General features: G+C 35.6%; 1 protein-coding gene across 2 annotated transcripts in view; it reads left to right on the top strand.

Moving 5' to 3' along the window:
• Positions 1-22,085, top strand: part of AGK (acylglycerol kinase) — a 113,920-nt gene that overhangs the window by 5,434 nt on the left and 86,401 nt on the right. For both annotated transcript variants that reach the window (XM_044678155.1, XM_044678156.1), the window contains exon 2: positions 2,072-2,189. In XM_044678155.1, coding sequence (XP_044534090.1) covers positions 2,089-2,189 — 101 coding nt within the window. In that variant the 5' untranslated portion in view covers positions 2,072-2,088. The remainder of the gene's footprint in view (positions 1-2,071; positions 2,190-22,085) is intronic.

Here is a 22,085-nt window from a genome sequence, read left to right as displayed (position 1 = left end):
GATCAGTCACTTTAGTGGGATCTCTAGTGGTTTCCTCACCCAAGCTTCTCCCCTTGCTCCTGCTAGAGCACTTTGGCAGAAGTAAAGTGCCTGATAAAATTCTTCACTTGACTCACTGATAATTCCATTCTTCAGGAGGTAAAAGAAAATACTTTAAATCTTGTAGTGAGGCATTGTCTCCAAAAGGAGGAGTCTGATGATCTTGCTGTTCTTTATCTTGATCAAACCACAGCTGGAATATTGAGTTTTGTTCCAGGTACCACCTTTTAGTAAAGGACATTGAAAGCTAGAGAGTATCCAGAAAAGGGCCTGTAGATTTTATGAAGATCATTTGAGTGAACTAGAAATGCTTAATTTAACAAGTTGAGTGAACAACTTCAATAAGCATTTATAAAGTACTTAATTGATTCAGTCACTGTGCCTAATGAAGAAGACTGGAGGTGGTAGAGATGTGGTGATTGCCTCCAAGTATTTGGAAAAAAAAAAGTTCACTGATTCAGGACTGACTCAGCCAATTGGGGTACCTGAATATCACACTGCTGTAAGATATGTTGAATATGATGAATACAGAGAAGCATGGAAAAAGTTACATGAATAATAGGATAAGATGAACAGAACCAAGAAAATAGTACACATAAAATGTCTACAACAATGTTGATGAAAAGAACAACATAAAAGAATTGAAAATTAATATTGTAAAATAACAAAGAACAAAAATGTCCCCAAAGAAGAGTGATAAGCAGTGATTCCCATCCTTACCTTCCATTCTTTTGCAGAGCCGGGAGGTCTGTGGTTGTGCAGCATTGCTTATATTTTCCAAATTTTTTTAACATAATGAATGGTTTTTCCTGTTTTTTCCTTTGGTATATTGATATAGATCTCTGAGAGGAGGTAGGGGAAGGATACTGGCAAATATTTAGGTAGTATAAAAACAATATATATATATTTTTATTTTTAAGAAAATATCAACAGAAATTTGCTTTTTTTAAAAAAAAGTCAACTTGTTCTTCTTGGTTCCAGAGAACAGAACTTGGAGAAATGGGTGGAGGTTGCATCTGCAACTCTGTTAACTAATAATGCCACGGAAAAACCCCCAATAATTAGAGTTGTTCAGGAGTAGAATGGATTGCCTCAGAAAGAAATATCAGCCAAAGGGGAGATTGAAAGAATGATTGTTAGTTGTATGATAACTGCCAATTACTGTCAAGACCAAATCTTATGCTGAGGTTCTTGGATTACCTCAGGGGATTGGGGAGAGAATGGGAAAGGGAAAGAGAAATCCATTCTAGACCTGCAAAGTGGTAACGAGCAAAAACATGGAGAGAAGAGGCTAGACTGCAAATGGGAGATAGAGAATAGTCCAGTTTGGTTAGATTCTAGAGTTCATCTAAAGGAATAAAGATAAGACTGAAAAAACATAGGGTGGACCCACATTATAAAAGACTTGTAATACCCCCAATTTTTATCTTAGTAGGCTATTCCTCCACACCCCCCCCCCCCCATTTTTTTAGTTGTTGCACTTAGCACAATCTTTCAGGCAGATTGCATATGTTACATTGTGAAGATTGGGTTGGAGAAGGGAGAGAAGAAGGAAGACATTAGGGTATTCTAGAAGAGAAGAGATAAATGCTCAACAAGGAGATTATAGAAGTAAGAAATAAGAGGATTAATTCAAGAGATACTGTGGAAGAAGTTTTGATCAGACTTGATAGTTAATTGAATGTGGGCATGCCTTTGAGGAAGAATCAAAAATTATTTGAGTCTGATTAACTTGGAGGAATTCTTTAAATAGAGAAGTTGATTAGTTTAATAGAGTTGAATAGAAGTTAGTTTAAATAGAGAAGTTGGGGGAGATACAGGTTAGAGAGGATTAATTTATTTCTGAACATGTTGAATGGGATATCTACATGAAGATTTACATCAGGCAAAAAGAAAAGTGGAAAAATAAGGAGAGAATTAAAAAGTAGAAAAATTAAACTACTTAAAGGTAGAAGGAATATGAATATTATATGATTACCCTGGAGACTTTATGCTAATATCCACTCTTCCCTTCCTGGTTCTGGCAAACTAGCTGACTTACTAGAGAAGATGGCTCAACTTATCAAAACCTTTCGGAACCACTGGAAGAAAACTACATTTGGTGCCTGCCTGCTGACCTGGGGAGGACATTGGTTGTATGGAAAACACTGGTAATTATCTCATTTTCTTTTTCGGGGGAAATAAAAAAGTGACTGTAAGGGAGAAATGGTACAATAAGACCATTTAAAACTTTGTGTACTTTTTGTTCTGAATTTGAATTCTTTAAAAAAACTCGTTTAAAAACCAGGTTACAAAAAACTAAACAGTTTTCAATGAGTAAGTCATTATCTGTAGGTTAAAGAACAGAAGATGGAGAAGGGCTATTTTTCTGCTTTATAAGTAGGAAACATTGTCAGAATAGCTTCCTGTGTTTGGGGGAATCTAGCTTTAAGTATTTTTGTACTGCTTCCTAGGGTGCCTGCCCTTTTCCTAACCTGTTATCTCTTCTGCTTTTCTATTCACAATAATAAACCTCTATCTCCTAACCTCCATTTTTCTGCTCCTCATCACTCAGTCCCTCCCAGTCCATTAGCTTTCTAATAACAGTTGATTCTCTTGCAGTCTTGACTCCCTCGTCACCTAATGTACTTCATTGCTGCCCTTTTTACACCACTCCTTGGTGTGCCCTTCTCTAACTTTGTTTGCCCTTCTTTTTCCTGCCTTCTTTTTGAGGGATATGATGCTGATGAGGAGAGATGTGAATCTGTCCCACTAAAATTCTATAGCCCTTTGTGCTGCTCATCAGTCCTTTTTATTGGTTCCCTGGCAGTTTGCTTAGTAGCTATTCCAGATTCTGTCTACAGTGATCATTTTCCCTATGTAGAATCATAGAATCCTAAGATCTTAGAGATCATCTGGTCCAACTTGTCCTTGAATAGGAATTGTCTCTGTGCCATTTGTGGTTTTGTATCCCAGGCCTAGAATCTGATATCTTAGTTATCATTCTGAGTTTAGTGTCACTAACAGATTTGATGAGAATACCATCTATTACTTTTTCTGGGAATGGCTTGAGTTGTAGACATCATTGTCTTCATTGCCTATTGAGGTAGTCCATTCTGCTTTTGAATAGGCCAGATTAACAAAAGTTTTTTTTCGTTTACATTGAGGTGAAGTCTGCATCTTTATAATTATAACCCACTTTGCTAATTTTGCTTTCTGAAACCAAGCAGAACAAGTTTAAATCCTCTTTGCCTAACAATCCTTAAATATTTCAAGATGAAAATAGCTTTTACTCTGATGGTTCTCTTTTCCAGTCTAAGCATCATCTGATTCTTGTCTTTTCTAATCTCTAATGCCTTCAATATCAGAGCTACCCTCATATGATACTCCAGTTTCTCAATCCCCTTCTGCCACTTGCTCTATGTAATATATTATTTAGCAAGTCATTTAACCTCTCCAGACCTTAGTTTCCTCATTTGTAAATTGAAGAGCTCAATTAGTAAACATCAAGTATCTACTAAGTTTCAGACATTTTGCCAAGGACTAGAGATGCAGAGTTCAGTCACTGCTTTCAAGGAGGTCACAGTCAAATGGAGGAGACAGGATTCAAAGAGTCATATACAAATAAGCTAAATACAGGAAAAATTGGAATTAATCAGTAGAGGGTAGACACTAGCATTAAGGGGGATCAGGAAAGGCTTCTTGTAGAAGGTGAAATTTTAGCTGGGACTTTTAGAAAGTCAGAAAGTAGAAATGAGGAGAAAGTATTCCAGGCATGGGGGACAACCAGTGAAAATGCATGGAGTTAGGTAATGGTGTGTCTTCTTTCAGGAACAGCAAGGAGCCCAGTGTCACTGAATGACAGAATATGTAGAGGTAAAGTAAGGTAGAAGTGTGGAAAGGTAGAAGGTCAGATTACAAGTAACTTTGAATGCCAAACAGAGGACTTTATATTTTTTCCCAAATGTAATAAAGATCCACTGGATTTTATTGAGTAGGGCCTGGGGGAAGAGGACATGAGCAGATCTGCACTTTAGGAAGATTAATTTGGTGTAATAGAGTGATGAGACGAGAAAGGGAAACCAACCAGTAGGCTCTTGTATTAGTCTAGACTTGAGATGATGAGGGCCATTACCAGGGTGGTGGCAGTTTTAGAAGAGAGAAGGATTGTATATAGGAGAGATTACAAAAGTGAAATCCACAAACGTTGGCAGCAAATTAGATATGGAGGTTGAGAGTGAAGAGTTAAGAGTTGAGGATAGCATCTAGATTGTTGAACTGGTGCCTGTGAGGAGGTGATTTGTGGGGAAAGATAATGACTTTTGTACATATTGAGTTTAATGTTTGAAGACATCCAGTTTGATATGTCTAATAGGAACATGAGTCCAAAGATTAGAAAGAAAGATTAGGGGTAATCTGAAAATCATCATCATCATGAAAATAATCATTGAAAACCATGGGAGGCGATCAGATGACTAAGTGAAGTAGTATAGAGAAAGAAGAGAAGAGGATCTGGGACAGACCCTTGTGGGATACCCAGGATTATCAGGTGTGACCTGGATAAAGGTCCAGCAAAGGCACAGGAGAAGTTGTAAACAGGAGAACCAGAAGAGATTAGTGTCACAGAAACCTAGAGAGAAGTAGGTCAAGGAGAGAAGGTTGACTAAAAGGTGGCAGAGAATTCAAGAAGGTTGAGAATTGGGGGGAAAGTCTTTAGATTTGGCAATTAAAAGATCATTCTTAACTTTGGAGAGAGTAGATTAAGTCCAATGATGACTTCAGAAGCCAGACTGTAGAGAACTTAAAAGAATGAAAGGAATGAAAATGGAGGCATCTCCTGTGAATATCCTTATAGAATTTATCCACAAAAGAGAAGAGATAGGGAGAATTGGCAGAGAGAGATAAATGAGGGTTTTTTAGATTGTCTCTCAAGTAATAGCTATAGCTCTAGAATGCTTTAGTTTTAGGGTACTTGTCAGACTCTGCTTGTTGCTTCCCCTCCCAGTATTGCACAGTCATAAGAGTATTGGATTTGCAATTGGAGGACTTGGGTTTGAATCCCATCTCTGCTATTTATTACTTTGTGACCTTGGACAAACCCCTTGACTTTTCTTGGCCTTGGTTCTTGGTCTGTAAAATGAGAGAAATGGACTACATGTCCTCCCAGATACTTTCCTGTTCTAAATCTATGAATCCGTGATCCTTAATCACTATGGATTTTTTTTTTTAGAAAATTTTTAAACATTTGTTAATATTCATTTTTAACCTGTTTACATGCTTCATATCACTATGGATTTTGATGTGGCATGCTTACCCATATCACCAGTTAGCCAGCAAAGAAAGTTCTCTGTGATGAGGAATACCACAAAGATATATGGAACATGTTCTGTACCTTTGAGGAGTTTACAGTATTTTGTGAGGAAGGAGATACAATATACACAGTAATAAATACAAGACATTTTATATCAAGTGTAAAGAAAAATTCTGGGAGCAAGTCTGAATAAATTGACTTTAATATGACAGCAAGCAAATCATACAAGTCAATGATCTGTGGACACACTCAGCATAGTCTGAGACCCTTAGCTTCAAAAGTGACAGTTCTTCATAAAGCAAATTGAGGAACTTACAGACTTGTTTACTGCCCTCTGCAATAACAAAAGTCCTGATTTTAGGGCTGATATCTCATGCACTGCTCCTTTTAAGAGGGTTCAAAGAGGTGGGGGCTCAGGGTGATGATGGTGAAATGTCTTTGTCCACAGGGGAGAATTTGCCAATGATCACCTTAGTCTCCATAGCTTTTTGCATAGTCATCTCAAAAGTAAGTCTCTACATTGTGTAGGTCAATTACAAAAGCAGGAAGAGGACTCCTACAGGTTTATATGATTATAGGGTCTATATGACTACAAATGCTTACCTTATCTCTGCTACAGGCTACATATCATAAATGTCATGCTCATTCAATTATTGGGACTATCATTATTAAATCGACAGTTACAACTTAGCCATATAGTCTAACTAATAATGATAATCTATCTATACTCAACCTTATCACAAGTGTCATTTAGTAAGTCCTAGGATTTAATGTTATTGGGAAAAATAAGGACTTCCAAGTAGGAAGACAGCACTTTTGATTAGGATGATCAAAGAAGTTTTCATGGAATTGGTCCTTAGTAATGATTAGGATTTAAAAAAAAAATTAGGATTTCAGTGAATAGAAAAGAAGATGGGGGAGGAAAGAGAAGAGGAAGGTAATTCCAGTTAGAGGAAATATTATAACTGAATGCATGAAGCATAATCCCCCACTCAGGGATTTTTAGTAGTCTGTCTGCCTACTTTAATAAAAACTAAGAGTTCATGTTGGGGAGTTGTGGGAAAGACCTTTTTTAGATTTTGTATTTGTCATACACCTTTTTTTTCTGGAGGTTTGTGAATTATTTCAATTAGTATTTCATTTTCTATGTTTAGTTCTGGGCATATTTTTTCTATTATTTCCTTAATTATAGTGTTAATTGGTTTTTTTTTTTTTGCTCTGTCATGGTTTTCTGGGAGACCTGTGATCTTTAGCTTGTCTTTATATAACATGTCTTTGAGATCTGTATGTTTTGATGTATTATTGCCAAATAAGTATGTTTTCTTTTGATGTTTCTGTTTCTTGCTTCTTTTCTAGATTGCCCTTTATTCCTGTATATTTGCATTCCCAATTCTTCTCTTTTTTGTTTCATTGGTAAGATTTGCCATCATAGATTCTAATTTTTCTTTTCTTCCCATTATTTTTGCCACTCAACCCATATATCCTGGGAAAGTCATTTGACCTCTATGCCACTCAGCATCCTTAGACATCAAATGTGAAGATTGGATTACATGATATCCAGGTTCCATTCCAATGCTAATAAATCTCTGAACCTATAAAATGCAAGTATATCCTATAGTACACAATCTAAAAACCCTATCAGAAAAGGACATGAAATTAGTTTGGTAGGATTGTAGGTTCTGTGAGGGCAGGAACCATCTCTTAATAACAATAATGTTATTAATGTAACATATAGCACTTAACTGTGTGCTAAAATACTCTTCAAATATTGTCTCATTTGATTCTCACAACAACCCTGGAAAGTAAGTACTTGTTATCTCCATTTTACAAGTGAGAAAACTGAGATAAGCAGAGGTTCCTTGACTTGCCAGGGTCACACTAGCTAGAAGATGGCTGAGACTGGATTTGAACTCAGATCTTTCTCACTCCAAGCCTGGTGCTCTATCCTTTGTGCCTCTTTTTGTATCCCCATTACTATCACAATGCCTGCCACATGGTAGGTGCTCAATAAATGTTTACTGATTGACTCTTGAAGTTTTGTCAGCTCTAATTTACCTTCCTAAATGTTTATAAACTCTTCAGTAATATTTTGGAATTTTTCCAGAGACCAATCATGCTTGCTAAACTATCTTCAAAAAAAAACAAACAGGGGTATCATTAACTACCCTTTAGTCCTGAAGTACTTCTCCCATTCTTCTTTTTTTTTTGTTGTTGTTTTTTTTTTTTCCCGAAGATCATTGACCAGTAAATAGTTCACCTCTCACATTGAGCAATTCTTTTAGTACCTTAGATGGGATATAATCCATCAAAGATTAGTGAATTGAATTCAGTGAAAACAGCTCCTATCACTTGACATATCCTGGGTTTTAGCTCTCTATTTTTGTTCTATCTTTCCCAGTGGATAGGTGAACATCTCTCTCTTAAAGCCACTTTCCTCAGTGGAATTTTTTGACTATGAACTCCTACCTATTTCCTAATTCTTTGAGATCTGTATTTCTAAGATGCTCTTCAGAGTCATCCCAGCTTTTTTCTCCTCTTTTATAAATTCTAAAATTGAACAGTATATCCACCCCCCCCCCCAAGTTTCCCATTTAATTTTTATTTAAATTTCCTATTTAATCATCAGAAAAATATACTTTTTGAAGGATGAAGTTATTTAAACTAGTCAAGAATTTATCAGATACCCTTTCTGATAGAGAGGGCTCCAGTAAATGTCCCTACATTTGAAGTTTGCCATTATTATTTTATATCATGCATCCATTTTAAGTTTGTGATCTATTTCCTAATTTTTTTAGATGCTTCTAATTATAGACTAATCTTATTGACTAATTAGTTCTGAAAGCAATATGTAACCTAAGAGAGGAAGGAAAGTTGAAATTAATAAAATTACTACTCTACAAATATTTTTTGGTTCAGACTCCTCTTCACACTATTAATGAGTCAGAGAATCTTAGATTTAATAAGAACCTTAATTTTTTTAAAGGAAATGACCAAATACAAATTCCAGAGAATTGATGAAGCTCAGAAAAAGAAAGAAAAGAAAAGGCAGTCATTGATGCATTTTTTAAAATACATAGAAGAGAGGAGCAGGCCAGAGGGAAACATAAACAGGACAGTTTTGAAAGTAGCATGTTGTATTTCTTATGTACTTATGGCATAATGCAAGCTATGTATTATAGAGATTTGTGGTTTCGTTCACAGATTTGTGGTTTCGTTCACATTCTTTTTTTCTGTTCTTCTTTGTATTAGGTTTTATTTGGCGTTTTTTATTATTTGGCTCATTTTATTTGGTGTTAGTATAGAATTTACAAAAAAATATTAAGAAGAGTTTCTTTTTCTTTTCGGTAACACTTATTATAATACCCCAAACAAATGACCACTTTAGTACTGCCTAAATAATCTTAATGTTAGGAAAATTATCTTCTCAGGAGACTAAGTTTAGATAACTAGTTCATAGCAAGTTCTTCCTTATGCTGAGCCAAATGTCTTCCTTATAAAGTATGCCCTTTGGTCCATATTCTGATTGGTGGAACTATCCAGAAGTCTATTCCTTCTTCTATACAACAGTCCATGATATATTTCTTTTCTTTCCTTCTTTTTTTAAAAATTAAAATTTTATTAATATTTTCTGTTTATTACTTCCCCATAGTATCCAATATTTTCCTTTCCCTCTCTCTCCTAAAGAGAATACCATATAACAAATAGTATTTGAGGTGGGAAGGGAAGAAAAAAAGCCAGCACAAGTGATGGATACATTGAAAAAGTCTGAAAACATATGCACTGTGTAACATCTGTGAACCTCTCTCACCTCCACAAAAACGTAGGTTACTGGTTTCCTCTTATTTTCATCATTTGAGTGCCACCTTTTACTATAATTCTGTTCAACTGATTTTTAATTTTTTAAATTCGTCATTGTTCTTACATTCCTGTAGTTGCTGAGTACATTGTTTTCTGTTCTCTCCTTATTTTGGTCTGCATCCGTTCTGGTAGATCTTTTCATGTTTCTCTGTATTTATCATACATTTTTTATGTTGTTATTTAGTTGTTCAGTCATGTCTGACTCTTCATGATCCTGTGGACCAGAGTACACAAATACTGTCTGTGGGGCTGTCTTGGCAAAGTTACTGGAGTGGTTTGTCATTTCCTTCTCCAATGGACTGAAGCAAAAAGAGGCTAAGTGACTTGCCAGGGATCACATAACTAGTAAATGTCTGAGGCCAGATTTGAACTGAGGTCTTTCTGACTCCAACCCCAACATTCTATCTGCTGAGCCACCTAGCTTCCTCCTCATTTCTTATAGCACAGTAATATCTCATTACATTCATGCCCAGTTTATTTAGCCATTCCCCAGTTGATGGGCTTCTACTTTATTTTTAGTTCTTAGCTATCACAAAAGGTACTGCTGTAAGTATTTTGGAGTATATGGAACCTTTTTTTTTGGTTTGTTTTAATCAATGGCTTCTTTGGGGTATAAGCTCAATAATGGTGTCTCTGGTTCAAAAGATAATGGACTTTTTATTTGTTTTATTTACATAATTTCAAATTACTTTCCAAAGTAGTTGTACCATTTTATAGCTCCACAAACAATGTATCATTTATCTTACTTGTCTTTAAGTGCAAGGCCTAAATTCAGGGAGACTGAGTTCAAATCTGGCCTCAACCTGTGTGACACTGGGCATGTAACTCAACTTCTGTTTGCCCCATCTGTAAAATGAGTATAATAATAGTACCTACCTCCCATAGTTGTTGTGAGGACTAAATAAGGCAATAATTGTAAAGCTCTTAGCATAATGTCTGGCACATAGTAAACACAATAGAAATATTAGCTATTATTATTATTATCATTATTAACTGTTGTACTTTTTCCATATTTTTTGCCAATTTGAAGGATATGAGGTGGAACTCGAGATTATTTTTATTTGAATTTCTCTTATTAGTGATTTGTAGCATTTTTTCATGTGGTTGTGAATTTTTTTGCTGTTCTTTTGAGAATTGCTCATATCCTTTGACCATTTATCTTTTGAGGAATGTATTAATTTTAGATAGAAAGAAAGACAGATTATATATGTTGGATGTTAATCTCTTATCAGAGAAATTTGGTACCAAGATTTTTTTTCTCATTTGACCATTCCCCTTCTTATCCTAGATGCATTAAAGTGCAGAAGCCTTTTGGTTTTAAGCTCTCTTTTTCAATTGAAACAGAATTATGTTCCCTCAGTTAATCTTTATTTAAGTGGGCTGGTTCTCATTGGCCCTTTTCCTTGACCCTGATCTCTCCTCCCTTCTGTTAATCCAGTTTTTTAGTTTTCACATTGTATTTTTTTAGTGCCCTTTTCCAAAAGATTTCTCTCTTTATCATCCATCTTCTCTTTCCATTTACTCTAGACCCATATTGGCAAACCTATGGCATGTGTGGCAGGGAGGGCTGCTCCCATTCCCCTCTTCACATGCACTTGAGGACATTTCTCATATCACCTGCCCCACTGCCCAGCAGCCCAGTGGGAGCTCTTCCTCCCTCCCCTGTCTGGGGTAAGGCGGGGGCTCACATGCGGCATAAGGGTTGCAGTTTGGACACTGGATCTCTAAAAGATTTGCTGTCACTACTCTAGACTCTTCATTCTCTGGCTTATGTAATTACCTGGTCTCTCCTTTTTTTACCATGTTCTTCATGAAATTCAAGGTATCTGTTCCAAGCTCACCAATGCTTTCTGCAACTACTTTTCAGGGCTTGTTCCATGGGTTCCCCTTTTCCACTGAGCTTTACTTCTAGAACAATGTCAATTATTGCTGTTATCAGAGAGAACACCATCGCATTGTAGAGCCTCTCTCCATCATGTCCCTGATTATGCATCCAAACATTTTTTTGTTCACTTTCCCCCCTATATTTTTCTAGAAATCTCCAAGTGTCTAAGGTTTTTACCAGGTACCACTTTCTCCTAGAGATTCCAACTTCTTTCCCCAACATGTCCCAAACCTCTAGTGAAAGGAGTTTTCTTTCTGAAATCTTGATATTTTTAGACTTTTTTTCTCTCCCTTTCTTTCCTATCACTCATCTTTCTGACTCTTTCCCCTCTGGTTGTGGTTGTGTAGGAGGGAAAAGGGGTTTTTGATTGGATACAGTAATATTTAAGGGTGTGGTCACCAAGGAACTGAATAAATACCAATTCCTAAAATAATTTTAGTAATTTATTTACAAAATATAGGAGAGAGTGGAAGTAGATGAGAAGAGGGGAGCGTAAGAGATCTAACTTAACAAACTAGATTTGTATTCAAGTCTGGGCTTTACTCTGGCAGGGCTCCAGAGGCCTAGCCAGAGAGCCTAAAAGTCAATTAACAAGGGCTTTAGTTATGAGGGCTTCTCCCAATCAAGGGCCCCTCCAGAGGCTAAGATAATCTGCCTTCTTCACTCACCTAGTATAGTTCTAAGGGAAAGATTTAAGAACAGTCTAACCAAAGGCTCAAGGTCCCAGGTCCAGCGCTCCTCCAGGTCCAAGTCACAGACAAGAAGAGCCAAAAAAACCAAAGCATGGAAGTTCTCTTACTTTATCCAGGCCATTTCTTTCATCACTTCCTGTGCCTTCCTCTTAGTTTACATGCCCAATCACAACAGATGCTTTTCTTAGGACTGCCCAGGAGGCAGTCAGTGAATTCTGATTCATCACTCTTTCTAACACACGTGGGTCACAGACCTCCCAACTTGTGAGTTAAGTGTAGATTTAATCTCATCATCACAGTTGAGGGGCTGGATCTTATTTCTACACTGGGCTTTTTCATTCACAAACCTAGGTCTCTGCCCCATGTAACTTTTGGGTGTTCAGAACTAGCCCTAAGTGAATACAATGTTCTTTCTCTCAGCTTAGTGGATACAGCATAGGCCTGCATATTATTCTCTTTGTTCCTTAGTTCTTTGGCTCAGCACCTATTGTTCAAAGCCTTTTTCCCCAGGCACTAGCAATTTAGAGTTTTACAGCTCTGGTGCTTCTGGGTTTCAAACTTCAGCAGGCTTTTGCTCTTTAAGAGCTCTGGCCAAGCTGGCAGTTGAAATCAAAGTAAGCTTCCACAGCCTAGAGCCAGGGTTTCCATGGCACTGGAAAGAGGGAAGGGGGTACCATCGTGTGGAGAGTAGTTTTTAATATATGTCCCTGTCATTGGGTCTGCTAGTGCAGCCTTGCCACTGGTAGTATGGAGGATGGATGCTGAATGAGTTCAGAGTCAGTTAATGTCAGTTCTGAGTTTGGAATTTGTTTTTGGATTCTGGCTATCATCCTAGGCTGTGGAAACAATGGAAGTTGCTTTATCTTTGACACATGATTGCTCTTTTGGAGAAGTTTGAGAGGTCATTGGGATCAGAGAAAATATCTCATCTGTCATCTTATTACTTATGTGACCTCAAAGTCTCCCACTTAATATAATCCAGTTTCCATTTAGTCTTCTCTTTTCTGGTTAAAAAAAATCTTTCTCCCAATTCATTCATAGTTTCCTCATATGATAATTTGTAGACACCTTAGAGTTATAGTAGCCCTGCTAGATAGTATCCAGTTGATCTGTTTCCTTTGCCAATGTGGCAGGTGAAATGAATACAGCACACTAGTTGCATTCTGACTAGCATAGAGCAAAATAGAACAATTGGCTGCTCTGTTTTTCAACCTAAGATTGTATGAACTTTTCTGCTACCTCACACAGTTAACTTAATTTATACTTGTGGACCTTGTCCTTGTCCATGTACTCATATCAAAGAATTATAGTTATCTGGCATTTTGATTAACTTTTTGAACCCCCTGGTAGGAATTTCCTCTTATCCTGACAAAATGTCATCTTGTTAGTTTTGGACTGTCATTGTAGGTTGCTTTGTAATCTTGATTTTCTCATCTTTGGTAGTATTGCTACCACCTTGCTTTGTGTCCTATTTTCAACTGGCAGATAATTATACCTAAGATTATTAATCTCACAGGATTGCTATGTGGATAAAATGAGAAAGCTTAATGCTTTATGTAACTATATATATATATACACATCTATATAAATGTGAGTTACTATTACCATGATATGCTATGAAAAGAGTCAAAAGACCTAGGTTCTGGAACACCTCTAGTATTCACTACTTTTGTAACCCTTTTAAATTAAGGTTTAAGTTTCTTTTCTTTTCTTTTCTTTTCTTTTTTTTTTTTAAAACCCTTACCTTCCGTCTTGGAGTCAATACTGTGTATTGGCTCCAAGGCAGAAGAGTGGTAAGGGCTAGGCAATGGGGGTCAAGTGACTTGCCCAGGATCACACAGCTGGGAAGTGTCTGAGGTCCTATTTGAACCTAGGACCTCCCATCTCTAGGCCTGACTCTCAATCCACTGAGCTACACAGCTGCTCCCTCAGGTTTAAGTTTAAGTCAATAAACTTACCTGAAATTCAGTTTCTTCAAGTGTAAAATGAGGATGATAATATTTCTATTCTATCTCAGTTATTGTGAGAATGTGTTTTGGAAATCTTAGAAGTAATATATAAATTTGGCTTGTTTTATTTTTAAAAAATTGTCAGAAATAACTATTATAAAACCAAAGGGTATAATGCCAAGAACAGCAATCTTGGAATTAGAAAATCTCAGTCCAAGTCCTAGCTGTGGGACTAAGGGGAAATCATTGTGCCTCTCTTTCTTCATTTGTCAAAAGAAAATAATATTTAGACATTGATACTGACAACAGAAATCATTTATTTGTGGGTTTTTAAGAATTTCATAAGGGGGGGCAGCTGAGTAGCTCAGTGGATTGAGAGCCAGGCCTAGAGATGGGAGGTCCTAGGTTCAAATCTGACCTCTGACACTTCCTAGCTGTGTGACCCTGGGCAAGTCACTTGACCCTCATTGTCTACCCTTACCACTCTTCTGCCTTGGACCCAATACACAGTATTGACTCCAAGACGGAAGGTAAGGGTTTAAAAAAAAAAAAAGAATTTCATAAGATCTAGAAATAGGAAGGACCTTGGGATTATCTAGTCTATACTCTTCATTAAAAAAAATGTTTTTTTTTACTTAATTTTATTTTCTCCCTCCCCTTGTTGCACTCATTGAGAAGACAAGAAAAACAAAAACCATTACAAATATATATATATATATACTCAAGCCAAATATATACTACATTAACCATATCTCCATGAAAAAGAAAAAAAAGTAGAAAAAATATTTCATTCTGCACTTAATTGCAGTTTCTGGAAGAGGATAGCATGCTTCATCATGAGTTCTTTGGAATTGTAGTTGATTATTGTGTTGATCAGTTACTGAGTTTTTCAAAGATGATTATTTTTACAATATTGTTGTTACTATATAAATTATTCTGGTTCTGCTCACTTCCCAGTTTTTTCTAAAACTATCTCCTTCATAATTTTTTGAAGTACAGTAGTAGTATTCCATCACATTCATATACCACAACTTGGTCAGCTAGCCCCTAAACAAGTGATGGGCAAACTACGGCCCAAGGGCCAGATACAGCCCCCTGAAATGATCTATCTGCCAGGCGACATTATTCCTAATCTGATAAATAGAACCAGTAGGATACAATACGATGAAACTTCAAAAGAGTTGCCTTAGAAACAGACTGACAGATGAGCATTTCCTTTCATTTGGCCCCCTCATTAAAAAGTTTGCCCATCACTGGCCTAAACAATGGACATTTCCTCAATTTTCAATTTTTTGCCACCACCAAAAATAGCTGGTATAAATATTTTTGAATATATGTGTTCTTTTTCCTCTTTCCTTGATCTCTGGGTTATAAACCTAGTAACACTATTTTTTTATCAGAGAGTATGTCTAGTTTCATAATTTTTAGAGAGGAGGGGGAGGCATATTTCCAAACTGGCTTACAGAATGGTTGGAATAGTTCACAGCTCTACCAAGCAATACATGGCTGCATCTGTTTTCCCATACTCTCACCAGGATTTGACATTTTCCTTTTTTTCCCCTTAGCCAAAATGATGTGTGAGGTGTTACCTCAGAGTTGCATTATTTTGCATCTCTCTAATTATTAGTAACTTAGAGCATTTTCTATGTGGCTATTAATAGCTTTGATTTCTTCCTATGAAAAATGCCTGTTCATATCCGTTGACTATTAATTAGGATCTGGCAATTACTGTTATAAATTTGACTCAATTTTCTCCATATCTTAGAATTGACATTTTTATTTTTATTTATTTATTTGTTTGTTTGTTTGTTTGTTGTTTTAAACCCTTACCTTCCATCTTGGAGTTAATACTGTATATTGGCTCCAAGGCAGAAGAGTGGTCTGGGGTCGGGCAATGGGGGTCAAGTGGCTTGCCCAGGGTCACACAGCTAGGAAGTGTCTGAGGTCAGATCCAAACCTAGGACCTCCCGTCTCTAGGCCTGGCTCTCAATCCACTGAGCTACCCAGCTGCCCCCGATAGATAATTTTAAGGAAAGCTCCATTCTTATATTTTCTAGTGTTTTCAAGCAACAAAAGGTGTTGTACTTTGTCAAAAGCTTTCTCTTCATCTATTAAAACAATGATTTGAGGGGGTGGTTACTAATGTGGTCATTTTTGTTTACAGTTTTCCTAATATTAAATCAGCCCTACATTCCTCATGTAAATCCACCCTGGTTATAGTATATGGCTTTTTAAATGTATTTTTGTAGTGTTCTGGCTGCCACGTTTGCCTCCAAATTCATTAGGGAAATTGGTTTATTGTTTTCTTTTCCAGTTTTAAATCTCTGGTTTAGGAATCAAGACCATATTTGTATCACAGGAAAAAAATTAATAGGATCCTTTCTTTAGCTATTTTTTCAAACAATAGAATTGGAATTTATTGTTATTTAAAAGTGTAAATCCATCTGGTCCTATTAGACACCCCCTCCTTGGGGAGCTCATTTATGGCTCATTCATTTTATTTTTCTAAAGATAGGTTATTTAAGGATTCCATTTCCTTTTGTATTAGTCTGGACAATTTTTTTTTGTTAAATTTCTCTTTTTGGTAAATATCCATTTGGTTTAGAGTGTAAGTTTTATTATCATATGTCTGGACAAAATAGCTCCTGATAACTACTTTTATTTTCTCTTCATCAGTTGTGCATTCACCATTTTTATTTTTCATCGTGGTGATTTAGCTTCTTGGTGTGATCTGGGTGAAAATCTATCAAAGGAGACTGGGAAATGGTAATATAGGTAGGAGGACAACCAAGAAGAGTAGTGTCATGAAAACTGAGACAGAAAGAGTATTTAAAAGAAGAAAGCTATCTTCAGTGTCAGATACTACAAAGAGATCACAAGGAAGGCCTTTAGGTTTGTCAATCCAGATGTATTTTGCCTTTCTGGTGCTAAGTATTAATACTATTTAGAACTCTTATTTTAAATGATTTTAAATCTTGTACCACATTCTTTCAAATGCCCTTAAAGATGCCAAGGAAGACTTAAAATTTTAGGGTGGATTCTAATTTTTAAATTTTCAGAAGTATTTATCTGAATTTATTTTCTTTACATCTGTTCTATTTTTCTTTATTAATTCAATGAAAAATTTACAATTTTATTAATCTCTCCTTTGGTTTTCAGGATTTCTATTTTGGTGTTGATTGAGGGTTGACATATTTTCAACTTTTTTAGTTGCATACCTAATTTGTTGATTTACTCCATCAATTTTATTGATGTAAGCATTTAAAAATATAAATTTCCCCCAACTACCATTTTGACTGCCATCTAGTATCCTATCTAATTGTTGACATCTTTAATGATAGTATTGATTGTTTTTGTAATTTATTCCTTGACCCTCCCATTCTTTAGGATTAAGTTTAGTTTGTAATTTTGTAATCTTTGCTTCAAAAGCCCTTTATTGAATTTAATTTTTATTGCATTATAGTTGATAAAAGTTACATTTACTATTAATTCTTTTCTCAATTTGTGAGGTTTTATGTTTTAATACAAAGTTATATATGTTCTGTGCATGGCTGAAAATAAGTCTATTCCTCTTCAATATTTTCAATGGTTTATCATATCCCATTGAAGGCCTTAACTTCTTCCTTGTAATTTTTTTTTTTTGGTTGGATTTATCTAAGTCTGAGAGGGACAAATTGAGCTCTCTCATTATTATAACTTCACTCTCTGGTTTTTTCGTATAACTCATTTTAACTTTTCCTTTAAAAATTTAGATGCTATGTTATTTGTTGCACATATGTTTAATATTAATAATAATTCTTTCTATTGTACCTTTTAGTAAAATGTAGTTCTGCTGCTAGCTCTGTTTGTTAGACATGACTGATATACTTTTTATTTCAGCCAAAGTATAATAGCCCCTTATTTTAATTGTATGTATCTTTCTTACACATGTTTCTTGTAAACAGCATATTGTTGAATTTGTGTTTCTAATCTATTCTACTTTCTTCTGCTGTTTATGGTTAAGTTTATCCCATTTACATTCCCAGGTATGATTACTATTTTCTTTCTTCCTGTCCTCATATATTTTAGAATATTTTGCTTCTAATGCCTCCCTTAATCTATTCTCATTATTATTTCCTCTCCCTTTCTCTTAATTCCTTTCCTTTCTATTCGCTTGTTGAATAATTCATATTTTTATATTCAGTTGTGAATATATGTATATCCTCTCCTCTTTTAACCATTTTAGATAAATATGAGGTTCATGTCATTTGTCCCCTCCAACTGCCTCTTTTGTTATATAAATTCCTCTTTGTGCCTCTTATGCATATCATATAATTTTCCCCTTTTCTCTTCCTTTCCCCCTCTTCCAGCTTATTTCTCTTCCCCACCCATTTCATTATTCTCTTGAGATCATACAAATATAATAGAATCATACTTAGGTCCTCTGTCTAATTAGATACTATAACTGTCCCTTCTGAGGGGTTACATATATCATCTCCTCATTTAAGAATGTAAACAGTTCAACATTATTTAGTCCTTTATGATTTCTCATTCATGTTTACCTTTTTAACCTTCTCTTGATTCCTATGTTGGTATGTCATAGTTTTACTCAGCTTTGATCTTTTCTTCAGGAATGTTTGAAAGTTCATTTAATTCAAAGACAATTTTTTTTCCTGTAGAATTTTACTCTTTTGATGGGTATGTATTCCTGGTTATAAACTTAGATCCTTTACCTTCTACAATATCATATTCTAAGCTCTCCTTTCCTTTATATAGAGGTGTCTGCTAAATCTTGTTTGATCCTGAATATGACTTCTTGATATATGAATTGTTTCTTTCTCGCTCCTTGGAGTATTTTTTTCATAACTTGGGAGCTTTGGACCTGGGCTTTAATATTCATAGGAGTTTTTATTTGGGGTTTTTTTTTTTTTTAGAAGGTGACTGGTTGATTCTTTAAATTTCCACTTTGCCTTCAGGTTCCAAGATAACTGGATGGTTTTAATTTATTTTTTGGAATAAACTATCTTAGATTTTTTTTTCTTTCTTGGTTTTCAGGTAGTCCTACATTATCTCTTTTCAATCTGTTTTCAAGGTCAGTTGTTTTTCCTGTGAGAAATTTCACATTTCTTTCTGTTATTTCTTTCCATTCTTTTGAATTTGTTTTATTATTTCTTGATGTTTCAGAGAGCCATTAGCTTCCATTTGGCCAATTCTAATTCCAAGAATTACTTTCTTCAATAACATTTTTTAATGTTTTTAAGCTCTTAATCCTCTTTTCTTAATCCCTTCAGTTAGGTGTTCCCCCAGTCTGTCCTTGGTTCTATCCCATCCCAGTCTTATCTTTTATTTTAGATGCCTTTCACCTGAGCTCTCAGTGGTCTGTCTCTGATTCCTTCTGGAATGCCTTATAGGCACCTTCAACTCAATATGTCTGAAAGAGAATTTATTTTCCCCCTCACATACACACACCCAACACAAACACACACATACCTACCTCTTCCTCAGACAAAACTTTGCCCATAAAATCCTATTCATCTTTCAAGGCACACCTCAAGTGGTACTTCCTTAATAAAGTATTTGCTGAACTTCCTCAAGTCAGAATCTTTTTTCTTCCTACAGTATCAGTTAAACATAATAGCTCTCATCTGTATTGTCTCTTATGGTTTACAAAATGCTACTTTCCATATATTATCTTATTTGACCTTCATAGCAATACTGTGACGTAAGTGATACAGGTGTTATCATCACCATTTTTTAGAAAGGCTCAGAGTGATTACATGATCACTCAAAAAATAAATGTGAGAAGCTTTAAGCCCAGCTCTCCTGACTCTTAAATCCAATATTCTGGCTATTCTGATTTTGTACCTCTCTCATACTTTCATTTTATTCCATTCATCTCCATGAAGCAGGGGCTATTTCATTTTGTTTCTGTTCAGTCCTTACACAGTGTCTGGCACATAATAGGTGTTTAACAAATGCTCTTTGAATGAATGTATTGTATATTGAGGTTCTTAAGAATAGAGACTGTGTGGTATCTATCTCTGTCTGTAGTGCCTAGCGCAATGCCTTTCTGGTACATAGTCTAAGAGGTTTGAAATAAATGTTATTGAAATGAAATGAAAATAAACACTATTATGTAGCAAGGCCCTTAGCCAAATTTTGTAGTTTCAGTAAAGGCGAAAGTAAAAGAATATGTTTTCCTATGAGATATTCCATTCATTTACTCACCAAATATTTATTGACCATCTGCTATGTACAAGGCATTGTACTAGATGCTGAGAGGGATTCAAAGAAGGCACAGATATGATCACTTCTTTTTAATTTATGTGTTAATAGAGGATAAGATTAGTGACTAGAATATAAGTAGTATGTCATATCAACTGTATAAATGATAGAAACTAACTTCTATAGAAATATAGAGGAAGAACAAATCACTTCTGGCATTGTGGATCAAGGAAAACAGCACAGAGAGACTGGCTTTGGAACCAGGCCTTTTCAGCATGAATAGGACTTCAAAGAGGGGAAATGGGGAATTATAGGGAAAGGTATTTTTGATAGAGAAAATGACTTGAATAAGGGCTGAAGAAATGAAAATAAAGTGCCTGTTTGAAAAAGTTAGATTTCTTGGAGTGTAAGTTTAAAAAAATTGGTAGAAAAATAAATTGAGTCCAGATTGTAGAGAGCCTAAATAACCAGAATGAATTTGGTTCTTACTTGTTAAGTACTGGGGAACCATTGCAGGTTTTTGATCACTTAAATGCCATGATCACAATGGTCTTTTAATGTAATTAATCTTGCTGTGATATGCAGGGTAAATCAAAGCCAAGAAAGCTTAAATAAATCTGATTAGGAGTGCTGTTGTAGTAAGCCTGGCATAAGGGAGGTGGAAAAGTCTGAACCAAGCTGAGAACAATTGGAATAGCAAGGAAGGGATGGATTTGAGAGACATTTAGAAAAAAGAATGGGCAGAATTTGGTGACTAGTTCGACAGCAGTAAAAGAAAGAGAAGTCAAAAGTCTATCTACGTTCAGAATGACTGTGGGAAAATGATGATGCTATTAATAGGAACAGGAAAGTAAAAGAGAGGAGTTGGCCTCAGGGGTGAGTATGGTAAACACAGTTTTAGACATGTTGAATTTGCCATGTTCCAGTGGGACATTTAAATGGAAATGTGTTAGATCCAAGGTGAAATTATTATGCATGAGACATGAATGACTAGATTTCCATTTTCTCTTTTAGGACAGATTAAGGATTTGGTGCAGTCCTGTGGTTTGGTAGTTCTGGGGCTTGGAGTTTTGTTTGTGATATCTCTTGCCAGATATCAAAGGGATCCTCTAATTCAGTAGTTCCCAAACTTTTTTTGCCTACTGCCCCCTTTCCAGAAAAAAAATTACTTAGCGCCCTTGGAAATTTTCTTTTTAAATTTTAATAGCAATTAATAGGAAAGATAAATGCACCTGTGGCCATCACTGCTGCAGCACCCACCAGGGGGTGGTGGCACCCATTTTGGGAATTACTGCTCTAATTTGACAACAGTTCAGATTAAATTCTCACTTCCTGGAATTAACTGGGCATGGCTGGTTCATTTGCAATTGAAGGAAGAGGCTTTCCCCCCTCTTCATGGATTTTTATTCTTTTAGATTTTGTTGAATTTTAAAGGAAATAGTTTTCCTTTTTTGCCATTTCAAGATTCATCTCTTTCTGGGTGTACAAGCTAATGCTAAGATTTGAGGTGTTCGTGGGAGCTTTTTAAAGTAACATTTTTGCTAACAATTAAATAACATGGCTGTTAAGCTAGATTTGTTTGAAGTCAATTTTTTTAAGTGTAGTATACACTTATATATTATATTCCATGTCTCCTACCACCCCCCCCCCTTTTTTAAATTAGGTGAGAATTAATCTAAAACTTGTTTTATTGTACTTAAGTCTTATTTGGGGAGAATTTGTGTATGTTATAGATTCAATCTGGTTATGAAGTAGAACATGCTCTTTGGAAGGGATAGCAAAAATGAGAACTAAAATTGTCTTCTGACTAGAAAACTTGTATCCTAAGGAAAAAAGTATTCTGATTTTCTGTTTAAGAAAGACTTTTAATGATGGTTGTGGAGGTCAGACCTTGTCCGGACCTATTATGGAGCCAAATGAATTGAGATAAACAACATTTTATACCACCTATCTATAAACCTATGGTTTTGATGAACATTTCCTTAATGTATATATCATTTATGAACAGTTTGGAGACTGTCTGCTTTTTTGATATAGTATGTAAAGGAAGCATAGTGCACTGGTTGTGGCAGGGGCTTAAAACATATTTGCTATTTGATTATAAATGCAAATATCCAAAAACCTTTTCTCAGTCTTTATACTTCGTTATCTCTTTGTAGCTTCTCCTT

Source organism: Gracilinanus agilis, chromosome 5, assembly GCF_016433145.1.
Source record: "Gracilinanus agilis isolate LMUSP501 chromosome 5, AgileGrace, whole genome shotgun sequence".
In the NCBI taxonomy this organism is placed as follows: Eukaryota; Metazoa; Chordata; class Mammalia; order Didelphimorphia; family Didelphidae; genus Gracilinanus; species Gracilinanus agilis.
This window is presented reverse-complemented; position numbering and strand designations above follow the sequence as displayed.